This window comes from Cebidichthys violaceus, unplaced genomic scaffold (genome assembly GCF_023349555.1).
Source record: "Cebidichthys violaceus isolate CVI_PGR_0920_01 unplaced genomic scaffold, fCebVio1.0.p SCAF_8, whole genome shotgun sequence".
NCBI classification, from domain to species: Eukaryota; Metazoa; Chordata; class Actinopteri; order Perciformes; family Stichaeidae; genus Cebidichthys; species Cebidichthys violaceus.
In genome coordinates this window covers 78,091-90,673 of record NW_027176964.1, presented here as the reverse complement: position 1 = coordinate 90,673, position 12,583 = coordinate 78,091, and the positions used below count along the sequence as shown (strand labels likewise).

Below are 12,583 nucleotides of genomic sequence, written 5' to 3'. Positions count from 1 at the left end.
CATCTCGTAGGGAGACGGCAACTAACCATTATTTTCATCATCGAATTCATCTGCAGATTATTTCCTCGATTAATTCATGAATTACTTGACCAATAAGAGACCCAGAGAAATTAAATTTACTAAAATGTAAGATAAAAAATAAAACAGTAAATCCTCAATTTTGCAAGCTGTAATCTGGCTCAGCAATCGTTTGAAATGTCCGCGTTAAAAACGACTTGATTGATTAATTATCAAATTAGTTCGTTTCAGCTCAGCAAAAACTAAATGTGATTTTTCAGTGCCGTTGTTTTATTAATAGTGCAGGAATTTACATACCATTAAAATAAAATAAAAAAGAATGTTTTGGAAAGCTTAATCACCAATTTCATAGTAATGTGTTGGTAGATTGGTATGAATATTCAGACACATGACGTAGCAGCTCTGACTTCATGGCCCCTCACCCACCTCTGAAACCAAAGCTACTTATTTGCAATAATTCAAAATTAGTTTTTTGTTTACACCGCCATCTAATTGCTCCCCTCAAGCATTTGTGGTTTGCTCAATTTGCATTTATTTTTCTATCAAAAATAAAACTAATTGATGTTTGCGTTTGGCAACAAACGTGTGTCGTTTCCCCCCCCCCCCCCCCCACACACACACACACACACACACACACACACACACACATTATGGTGGGATTCATGTTACGGGGTTCGGGTGTGGTGGTGGTAGTGTCTGTATTTTTAGTTCCCTCTGAATCTCGCCACGTCAGTAACTTGTGCGGATTTTACCGGCCGGCCAAATCTGGGACCTCCCAAATACCCTCTGATAAAACCTCAGCCAGTCCAATCCAATGTGACAACCCTGAGATAGTTTGCTAATATTTTCTCATTTCCTTTCGGAGGTGGGGGGGGGGCTCCTCTGGCTTTTACCCCAAACTGACATCACTCTGGTCCAGTTGCCATATTTCTTCTCCTTTTCTTCCCTGTTTTGTCGTTTAAAGAAGTTTGCTGTCAGTTGCGGAAATTGTGTTTGATTACAATGATGCTTTTTTAATTTTTTTTGCAATGGCAGCGCTGGAGACTGATTACGCACTCTCCTCCTCGCCTGCCTGTTGTTCATTAACATCACACATGTTGCATATTAGCAGCTACTTTATGTGCATTTCTGCTGAAAGCTAATCCAGTCCGAATGAGGCTACAGTGTGTAAGAATGTAACATGGTGCCGGTGCTTTTTTCCCCCCAGAAGGTGTGAACATCAACACATCACCTGCTGGGAACGCGTTGAAAGAATGAATGAATTTGTTGTGAGTGTGTTGTTAGTTTATGGCGGGGGTGGGATGCTGGTCGGAGAGAGCTGGAGGTGAGCTGTGTGTGTGTGTGTGTGTGTGTGTGTGTGTGTGTGTGTGTGTGTGTGTGTGTGTGTGTGTGTGTGTGTGTGTGTGTGTGTGTGTGTGTGTGTGTGTGGGGGTGCTAGAGTTATGCGTGGTGGAGGCGAGAAGTGCGGCTCTCGGTGCATTGATGAGGAGACTCATCGAAGAAGAGAAGCCTCTCTTCACCACGTCGGTGTGGAGCTGATCTCCGCTCCTCCCCGGTGACCCCGCTGCTTAACCAACTGCTCTGAGGTCAGCTCATTCATGCATTCAGCAGGATGGGCTACTAAGCTCAGAGTGACCTGTGGCCAATTATTAGAGGATAAAACCGACATTTTAGTCGTTTCTTTTTTTTTACCCCATACATTTTTAAATTCCGAGTTCAGTTTTTTTTTCTATTGTAGAATACATATGGTTTTAATAAGCCCGAGTAACCGTCGCAAAATGTTGAGGTGAGTGTATTACCATAAAACACTAGAGCGAGCAGTTGGTTAAAGCCTGTTATGAATACCAGGAACAATGTTATATTAATACACGTCAGTCAGAGATGAAACAATTTGTCAATTTATCAAAAGAACATTTTAAAGAAAGAAAAAGAAAATCAGTGAAAATGTCAAAAAAATCACTGGTTCCATCTTGAATATAACTAAAATCAATATGTTGCTGTGTTGGTCTCTGAAAATTTGCATTTAACTCAATTTCTGACATTTTATAGAATAAGCAATTACTTTATGAATTTTGGCTGGGCGATATGGCCAAAATATTTTATGACGATAAAGGTAATTTTGTATCCATATAGGTATAAAGCAGGTTTTCTGATAAGTAACCACATGGTTTTGTATTTTGTGTGAATTAAATACTAGACAAATAAAATATAGAATATTTGTTCTGATTTCATTAAGAACATAATGCTAAATAATCAGCTGTTCTGAGAAATTTGAGTTTGTATGTGCTTCTTATTATCAATGTAGTAATTGATATATGAATCACGATATGTGATGTCATCACGACATGATTCCATGATCATATTGAGCCGTCGCCCGGCTCCACCATGCATTTTTATTGATGGATGAAGTAAACAAGAGTTGCATAATTCCGTTGGCTGGGGATTCCAACTACAGACCTCGCCAGAAACATCCACTTTCACCCTTTCTTGCTCCTCCGCACGGCTCCCGTTTGAAGACCTCCTCCCTCTCTTCATTTAGCCCGACGCTAACCTGCTTGTTCCGTCTGGGTCTTCTTTGTTCTCTTCACTTCACGGAGCTTCTCTTCGCCCTTCTCGGTTTCACTACGTCCATCTGCCCGCTGGCACTCCGTCTTATCTACTGCCTCAATCATTTGGCCGAGAGCTGCTGAACGCACCAACTGTTGTGCTCTCCCTCTCTCCCTCTCTCCCTCGCTCCCTCTCCCTCTTTCCCTCGCTCCCTCTCTCTCTCTCTCCCTATCTCTCTCTCCCTCTCCCTATCTCTCTCTCCCTCCCTCTCTCTCTCCCTCTCTCTCTCCCTCTCTCAATGAAATTGTAAAGCGTTGCACCTTTCTGGAGGTTTCTGTTTGGGCTTTTTGAGCTACACTGAAGAACATTTCAACTTAAAAGCAGACTTTCCAGAGGTCTGCTTTTAATGTAGAGCCATTTATCTCGAAAACAAAAAGAAAACATGAAAGCTGAAAATGAAGTGCCTTGAAGTTTTGCATATTTCGATGTTACAGTGAAATCATTGTGACCCTCGCCCAGACAGAAGATGTAATTCGTGATCTATTAACCGTCTTATAAACATCTGTTGACACATAAATCATTTATAGGCGCTGAACCGGGCTGTAATTATGACGGAAGAAATGGCACCCACTGGCTCATAAGAAGTAATCCAAAAATAAATGTTCCTAAAAATGAATCTAAGCAAAACTAGAGCTGAAACCATAAGACGATTAATTCACAGCAAAAGCAGCAGCTCAGGGCTGCGTGGTATGGAGAACATCAAATATCACCGAGTAAAGATATCACCTCGACATCATAATGATGTTGCAGGGCTGACTGTTGGTGCTTTCACAACATATTTACACCGATTTTTGATATTAATCATCAATAATGTGGATATAATAAACAAGTCATAGAACGACTAGAACAGTCCAGTAAGTTTAGGAAATGACACCACTTCACCGTAATGCAGCCTTTAAACAGGAAAAGACAACATTCACACACATATTACAATATCTAGTCTTGTATCAGTGTATTCATATAATATTGATTTATGTCTCAGCTCTACAGCAGGTATTTTGACAAACTATTCTCACTGTTATTTCTTTAAGCAAAACTGCCAGACAGTCAGTGACTAATGCTGAAGCCGTCTCTCTTTGTTAATAATACACTGAGTACATTTTGGTTTTGGACTGTTGGTTAGAGAAAACAATACATTTGAAGACGTCCTTTGGACATTTTTCACAATTCTTTTGTTGATTTTATACTCCAAACAATTAATTGAGAAAATGATTGGCAGATTAACCAATAATTACAATAATTAGTTTGTTGCATCCCCAAAGCAAACCATGCAACAGACTGTAACAAAGCAACATTATTTCTAATAACATCTAAGATGTTGTGAATGTTGCAATAAAAAAGAAATTCATCAAGAAAATAAGAAAAAGCAGAGAAAGTTTGTTTATGATGTTCTATTCATCTTAAGTTAAACTGCTCTTAAACCTCATCAAGACTTCCCTCATTTAATCAATTGACCCATTTGCAATATGTTCACAGTTCAAAACCCATTTATATGTATTCATGTAAATGTTCATTTGACCGTAATAGAAGACTAAGAAAGCCAGAAAGTGTTCATGATTGAGAAGCAAACCAGTGAATTTCTTGTAAAATGGCTCAAACTGATAAATCACTGCAGCTCTACTTCCAAGAAAATATCATAAAAAGGTTTGTTGATGATATAATGTTGTGAAAGTTATAACTGGGGGAAGACCCGGACTATAAAACGTAATTTTGCTTCACAAAATGACTTAATTTTCTGCGGATCGTCAATTGAGAAATCCTAATTGTTTGAGCGCGTGCAGCTGTAAAGCAAAGTTTACAAGCTGTTTATCCTCACAGAGAAAACACCCTCTGCAGACTGAGCTCGGTGTCAGCCCATCTCTGTTCCTGCCAGTTGATGGCAAGTTCTCCACATCTCCGGTGGAGCCAAGGAAGTGACATCATGTCCCTGTAGGGGTTGAAAGCGCAGCCCTGACAGGACTGTCATGACAAAAGAGTTCCTTGGGAACATCATGGTGCACCGAGGACAGAAAAAGAAAAGTGTCTGGAGGCTGTGTTTTCTTAGTTCCTGTAGCTCCCGTCTCCCACTTCTAGCCCATCAACCATTTTCTGGTTTTTGAAATTCCCCTCTCACATGTGTGTCTTTTTTTTTTTTTTTTCACCCTGAATGTAGGCCATGGGGGCGGGGCAAAAAGTTCTCCAAATTAGCAGTTATTCAAAGAGTGGAAGAGGAATCATTGTGTTGGCGAGATCCAGCTCAACGTCTCTATTTCACTTGTAGGTTTTCAGGCTTACACTTGGACTTGCGCATTCATTTTGTTCCCGTCTTACTTGATATGTATGTATGTATGCGCTCTTTATCTCCCTCTTCTCGGCGTAGACAATTGAAAATAAATTAACATTCCTGGGCTTTATTTTTGTCTTCTCTAAGCCGGTGGAGAGAACTTTGAGGCGAACCCGGGAGGTCAGGCCAAACTCACAGGCTGTCAATCCTCCACGGTGACCCTGCCGCCCCTTTCTTTCTCCCCCTTCCATTCTTCTCCTCCTCTGCTCTCCCTCTCCCATCCATTTAGTCCCTCCCGGCTTAGAAACTCCCAAACTCCCCCCGTCTCCCACTCGCTCTTTCACTGGACGCCTCTCCAGCTTGAGTGAGGCAGACACAAGCTTTGTCAAAGGGAGACTCGCATTCATTCGGCCGGCTGTTGCACACGGCCGTGAATTTCATGTGAAGACATGTGGGCTGTCTCCTTCTATCCATTTATTTTAATTACGTTTTAATTGCTCGCCGTCCTCTTTTAAATGCTTGCTTATTATTTCTATCGGGCTGATGTGAAAAATTGGCTGTGGACTGTGATTCCCTCCATTATCTTAACTGATGATAGATTTCTCTCCTTGGGTTTCCACCGTGTATGTATGGCAGACAAAAGAAAAACAGATGTCTTGAATGTTTGCGTATCATTTTTCATTTCATTGGTAGTTTTTGGGCCTCGTTTCCAGTAAGACATACTGTTAATAGAGCGAAAACCTGAGGGAATATATATGCTTGTATTTTTTTAGGGCGAGGAGCTAAAGGTCCTGATGAAAATGAATAACTTGTATTCAGCCAGTGGTCTTCTGGTGCATATATATCTGTATTCCTATTTACTTTAGATCAGTGTCTAAGGCAGGAACATACATTAGAATAAGTAAAAAACACAAACTGGTATGGCAGATTTTAAAGGATCATGATGATATATATACATTTGGCATTAAAAGCACTTAAAGGGACAGTTCACCCTAAAATCAAGAGTACATATTTTCCCTCCTATACCTGAGGAGCCATTCATCAGTCTGCCCTCTCTCCAGCCCGGTGGAACGACATCTTGTGGTTTATATCAACTGTTTGCGTTTGTTAGATTTAGTGTAGGTGGTGACAGTTAGTCATAACTGTGTTCCTTTTTTTTTTTACACATCTGCCTCAGTGGAACATGAGGATCATTATGCGAAAATAAAAAGTTGGCCTCAATTTCCAGATTTTCGGGGAGGGGAGGGGGGGGGGGGGGGGGGGGGGGGCGGGGGAGTGTATGGGTGGTTGGTGTAGATAATTCCTCAGCACCGTCTCTGAGGGGTTAACGATGCCTCACTTACCTCTTAAAATCATTTTCTGCTTGAGAACATCTTAGCCCCCCACAATCATCATCTCCCTGTCCCCTGATGTGAAATCGTGATAAGTCTGTCAGCACTTTAAAGCACGTAAAGCATCTTAATGTTGATCGCCTAATCCTTTTATCTCGAGTCCGGACCGATTCAGCGCAGCAATCCCACCAAACAAAACAGTGGTTGTTTTTTTTTTATTCCCGAAAGATGAACATGGCTGTGTCCTCCAGCAGCTTAAGGGAGAAAGAAGACGTGTTACCCAGCAGGGTGACGCCTGATCAGGAGAAAGAGCCCCGGGGTGGTGGGGGGGGTAAGTCTGCATCCGCGCGGCCTGGCGGGCTCTCGCCCCCTGGTGTCTGTAGGGGCTGAGTGGCTCAGCGGGCCCAGCGGGCCAGAAGGGCAAGGGTATGTCCCCCCCAACGGTTTCCAATCTCCTCCTGTCAACCACCATTATGGTTACCCCCGTGGCCCCAGGCCTCATATTTGCAGAAGATAAATGGCCGAGGAAGAAGTCACGCGTGTCTCTGGAGATTCGGTGTTCGGCCCAATATTGAACTGGTGGCGGTCTTGTTAGAAGACCGGAGAGCGAGAGCAGCCTCAGCAGATGTGGAGCGAGACTTTTTTTCCCCCGCATAGGGGAGCTCACGCCTACCAATTTTGGTCTTATCTGATCTGGTCCGGCGCCACTGGCAGATAAACAACTAGAAGACAAATAAAACAAACAATCTCTATAAAAAAAAAAAAAACCCACCCAGGTTTAACTGATAAATCATAGGTTAGCTGTATGTGTGTTTTCTTGGCACGCAGTGTGCTGCACAACTGCTCGGCCAGGCTGACCTCAAATGAAAATAAACACTCTCGGGCTGCTAGGTACGGATCCAGTGGGCCCTTTTTTTTCCTTTTTTTTTTTGTTCAGCTATCATCCTACAGCACCAGGTGTCGGGTCCCGTACAGAACGAATCTCATAGTGACTGGAATTATTACTCCTTCGTATGCTAATGTGAAAGCTTCCCATGTTTTGTGGGTTCTCATGTTGCCAAAAATATCCAAGCGCATTAGTGAGACCCGTGGAGCGATCAGAGCCGACTGCTGGGCTGCTCAAATTTAGGTTCATTATAATATAATCAGGGTAGTTGACGAGTGGCTCTGGAGCGCCGGCGTTCACAGACGGGGAAACATTCGCTCATCTCTGCATAGCGACGGCTACCAAGTGGCCGGTCGTGTTTACAGTGTGGATACCTCCGTGTGTGTGTGTGTGGGATAGTGTGTGTGTGTGTGTGTGTGTGTGTGTGTGTGTGTGTGTGTGTGTGTGCATTGGAGAGATGCTGGATGGCAACCACATGGGAATAAACGAGATACGATATATTGGCATGCGTGGGTGTGTGGATCCTGTCTCTGCATGTGTGTCAGCAATGTCATCGGCTGTATGTTTGTGCAGGCATGCGTTTGTCAGTCCGTGTGTGTGTGTGGGTGTGTGTGTGTGTGTGTGTGTGTGTGCGTGTGTGTGTGGGGCATTTCACATATGACACAACACATCCCTCCTCGGTGTTTGACTTTGGTAAGCAGCTTATCTCTCGGGTGTGTTAGTCCGTCTCAGGCTCTAACCTTTTGCTGCTTTTTTTGCAGACAAAGGTCTGTTTTTGCCACCCCTTGATAGGGACGGAGACAAAAGTAGTCCTCAAAGCGGCTGCGTCTCTAATGGCGTCCCTGTGTCAACGTGTTGCCGGAGCGACGAGCTCTTCTCCAGGGATCCGGGAGTAAATGGGGAAGGTGGAACAGGGAAGAGTGGGAGAATGAGGCAGCGTAAACATTGTGTTGTAACACGCCGCAGAGAGACGAATAAGTGCCGAGAACCAGGCGCCCCTGTCTGCTTTGTTTTGATGTCGGGTTCATAAACATTTGAGAATAAAGTTTTAATATTTCTGTGAAGGTTCAGACAAAAACAAAAAAAAAAAAAATGCTTTTGTTTATTCAGTCGAACTGCAGAAGTTCTTGCTTTGTGATGACATTTCATTTACGCACACACGCAGATAAAACACAAATGGCACACCCAAAGGCTGCGGTGATACTGAAGATATAACCGTCCATTTCCTCCATTTTCATGCTCTTTATTCTCTTTTTTTTTTTTTGTTCCAGATGAGATGATGACTGCTGATGCTTCTCCGAGAACCACTGATCGTTGACATCGCTCCGGCTCTCAGCTCTCCCACTGCAGCACACTGAACCACTGTTATTATCCGAAAGGCTCCCTGGATCGTCTGCACACGGCACACAACATGGCCTCTGCACTGTGGAGGTGTCCGATGTTTCGCTGCCTCTCGCTCCTTCTCCTCTGCTTCCACTGTTCACAAGGTGAGTTGCCATGGAGTTGCGGTGGCAGAAAGTGTTTTAATGTGATTCTGGTCAACCTTTCAAGAAGCCACTTATTATTCAGCTTATGAATGTGTGGAATTTATTAGCACACATTCTTCGGTGTGTGATAATAGCTCTTCTTCAGTGGTTTTACCCTTGGAGTGCGGAAAAAACACATTGTACTGAACTCATTGAATATTCCTGCCAATCCACGGACATTACGCTGACATATTTCATTCACGTTTAGAGCGAACAGTGTGTCGGAGACCGTCCCTATATTAAGGTCCATAACTGAGCAGCGAGCTTCATAGCAGAATGTCTGCGTTGTTCTCAAGGTACTGGAGCCGCAGAGAATAGATAGAGAATAGCATTTTCCATTTAATTTGTGCCTAAACCAGATCGTTCTGAGCAGCCAGTGTACCTGAAAGCATCAAAAGCGTGATTTAGCGCCAGACTCGGGAACCGGGAAAAGTATGCGTCACTGTTTTTAATTGTCTGCAATGACACCCCCCCCCCCCCCCCCCCCCCGGCTCTTTTTGGGTTCCTTCCCTCACTTTTTTGATTAGTACATTTGGCTGTAATTACAAGTATTGTCACATAACACTCCCGTCTGTTACATGCACGTCAAAACCACTGATGTTGGTATGTCGGTTTAATGATGATCATTACATTTTTTCCCCCCTTTTATTCCCATTGTACCGGGAAACAAAGTAACCCAAAATCACATGCTTGTCTGCCAAGCATTGATTACAGATAGATAGTTGAAGCCCATTATTTTGGGGGCTTCCTTTTCAATTTGGATTTTGCCTCTCTCTCTCTTTTTTTTTCGCTCTCTTGCTGTTTTGTTCTGTGATAGATTTCTCTTCCAGTTTTATTTTAGGTCTGGCTGCGGTGTACAATTTGTTAACAAAGACGTATTGCTATGGAGCAGGATCTCCCAGCAGCCTTTCAAGCAGAGATGCATTTTTTATTTTTTTTTGTGGATTAGCAATTTTAGATAATATAAAACAGTCTTACTCAGGGATTTGGAGAATATGCCCTCTGATTTAGCCTGACTTAGAATCTGAGTTGAATAGTCCTGTTGGATTTCTTAAGAGAGGAATACTGCTTTGGTATGCAGAAAGCCCAGGTTTTGGGTTTCAGTTGATGTGAGGGCTCTCAGGCCTTAGAATGCATATTTGCCCATCCATCAATAAAGGAATGTGTGTGTGTGTGTGTGTGTGTGTGTGTGTGTGTGTGTGTGTGTGTGGGTGTGTGGGTCCCTCTGAAAACAATATCTGATTCTATCCACATGCAACTCACCTCCAGCCTGTCCAGCCCCGAGGGCCCGCATCCCGCCGCTTATGATCTACTCTTCCATCACAGTGCCAGCAACAAAAACTCCACTTGATAATTACCTCCTGTCCCTCACCAGGAGAGAGAGTATAATCAGGTTATCGCTTTCACCCAAAACATTCCTCGCGCTTTGAAATGCTCATTGACATAGCTGAATAGAAAGACGTGTTTTTCTCCCTCCTGGTATTGACTTCCCCAGCCGGACTGAATGAACACCAGTGGGGCCTCTGCTTTGATAAACTTTAGCAATTTGTGCAAGATCAAATGAAATGAACTGCTATCAGGCTTTCAGTTAATGTTATAATCCTTGAAGTGGCTGTAAACAATAGTTTTATATTCAAGTTGCTACTTGGAACGTGGAGCTGTGGGAAAGCGGGCCGTGTTTCTCAGCACCAGAAGCCCTTTAGAGAACCTCTCATTTTACTGCAGCAGTCTGCCCTGCGCACTCTTGGTTCTGGTTCTCCTTTTCTTCCCCTGCCTCCAGTGGGCTCTAGGCGGCAACCTCCGGGTCTGAAAAGTGGAGCCAGCGAGAAAGTGCCTTCAACTGGCATTCCTTCTAATGGCCATCAAGGGGCTCTGGTTGCGAAAAGAAGTCAGGTTGTATAGAAGTCTATGAGAAAATGACTCTACTCCTCAGTTGATTTATTCCCTCAGTGAACATTGTAAACATGAGTTTATGGTCTCAATCTCTAGTTTCAAGTCTTCTTCAACACAGCATGATGTTCATTTAGTACATTATGCTCCATTTAGAGTCAAACAGACCATAAAGCAGGGGATGCTTTAGGGCGGGGCTACACGGTGATCAACAGGTTGTTCAGTCGGAACACTTTCACTGTGTGTTTTCACTTCATGAAAGTTAATTGTAACATTTTTGGTCGCCTGAAAATGTCTTTATCGGTTTTTGGATTCAGATTTCGGTTGTACTCTCGTGCCACTTCTGGTTGCAAAAAACCAAGATGGCAACGGCCAAGTTGCCAAACTCGAGGCTTTTAAAACCATGATCCACGAACCATTGGGCAACGGCCCGGTCACTGCGTCCACTTCTCATGTATACAGTCTCTGCTCTGCTCCTGGCCGGAGGAGGAGCAGCTGCTGCAGGGTTCAGAGCTCTCCAACTCCGACAGCAGGTCGGAGGTGGCAGCGAAGCCGGATCTCGGGTCCGTTCCCGGTGGGCCGGTCACTGCAGGACGCCCTCCCTGCCCGGAGTCTGAGCCGAAGGAGTTTCTGCTGAACCTGCATGATTTTATCTGATTTCACCGGAATCCAACATGGTGGTACGGATGACAATCATTAAGAATATCTAAATAGAAAGAGACAGTCTTCTCCCTGATGGTATTGTGTACTTGCATCAGTATTAAACAGTTAAAAGCTCCTTGTAGTAACTTAACTTATGTATCAAATGACAATGTGAAAGAGTCATAGTGATGAACCTACAGGTGATGAATTATCTGAATCAACCCTTGGTTTTATGGAGCTTTATAGCAAGTTTCAGCTCATTGTCTAGCTGTTACTACTTGATTGTTTTTGGTTCACTCTTACTGTTCTCACAGCGTTGCGTTGGACTGCAGCAGTTTTCCGCAAAAAAAACCCCTCTAAGCTCTAAGAACCGACTCTAGAGCACCAAACAGCAGACAGACCCGGTAAGCGACTAGCTGGTGAACAGAGTGGAGCATTTAGCAGCAAAGAGACAGCTATTTCCCTCAGGGGCTGGTAGAGAACAAAAAGAACAAAACAAAAAAGAGTGATTATTGGACTAACGTACACCTGGCTGCCAGAAATACGACTCCAGTCGAATGCTAATGCTGCTCTGGAACTGCTGGAAGTCTAAATGAGCAACTGTTTGCTCACAAGTTTGTCATTTCAAGTTAAAAGGTGACGACGCTGTTGTCGTAGAAGCCGGACTGTGTTTCGCCAATTAGATGCTTTTAATGTGAAGTAGTGAGGTAGGAAATGTTTGGTTTGCAGTAGCGGTAACTTACAGCTTAGATACGACATGAAAGTAAAAACAGTAACTCTGGTTTACATTTCGTTTTTTTTTCTGTGAATTTCTTGTGCTTGTGAAGGCAAACCCCACCACTGACATATAGAGAAATACGTACAGAATGGACATTTATTGAATTACTATTGCCTTCTTCTTCATCTATATCTTCCATATTCTTCCATATCTATTTTATATAACAGATCTGTGAAATGCCGCTGCCGCTAGAGCAAACTAGGTCATGCAGGTTTCCGATTTGTTTGAGATGTTCCAGACCGCCCAGTCTGCAGATATGAAGGAAGACGACCGGTTTCAAAGGGAGCAGCCACAAAGGTGGGGCGAGTGCACAGCCACATATCTGCCGTGACTGAACGAGAGCTGTTATCCGAGTCTTTAAAGTAAAGAAAGACAGATGTGTGTGTGAAGGGGGGGGGGGGGGGGGGGGGGGATTATGTTGTGAAGTCTAGTGTCAACGCTTTTAGTTAGCTGTTGTGTTTAAATGCCAAAAGGAGAGCAGGCCTTCATAGATAAATATTGTGCAAGACGAGAAATGTAAAATGATTAAAGTGGTTTGTGTCATATCTGCAGTGACGGGGATCAGAGTGAAGAGGCAGTGTTTGTTCAGGTCCTAGCAAGTGTTCCAGCACCAATGACAGACTTTATATGCAGTTTTTTTTT

The 12,583-nt window shown here is 43.5% G+C and overlaps 1 protein-coding gene across 11 annotated transcripts in view; it reads left to right on the top strand.

Moving 5' to 3' along the window:
* The window catches only part of LOC137866166 (adhesion G protein-coupled receptor L2-like), an 85,843-nt gene that overhangs the window by 12,582 nt on the left and 60,678 nt on the right, over nt 1-12,583 (top strand). For all 11 annotated transcript variants that reach the window (XM_068701877.1, XM_068701875.1, XM_068701876.1 and 8 more), the window contains exon 2: nt 8,377-8,592. In XM_068701877.1, the coding sequence (XP_068557978.1) occupies nt 8,517-8,592 (76 nt within the window). In that variant the 5' untranslated portion in view covers nt 8,377-8,516. The remainder of the gene's footprint in view (nt 1-8,376; nt 8,593-12,583) is intronic.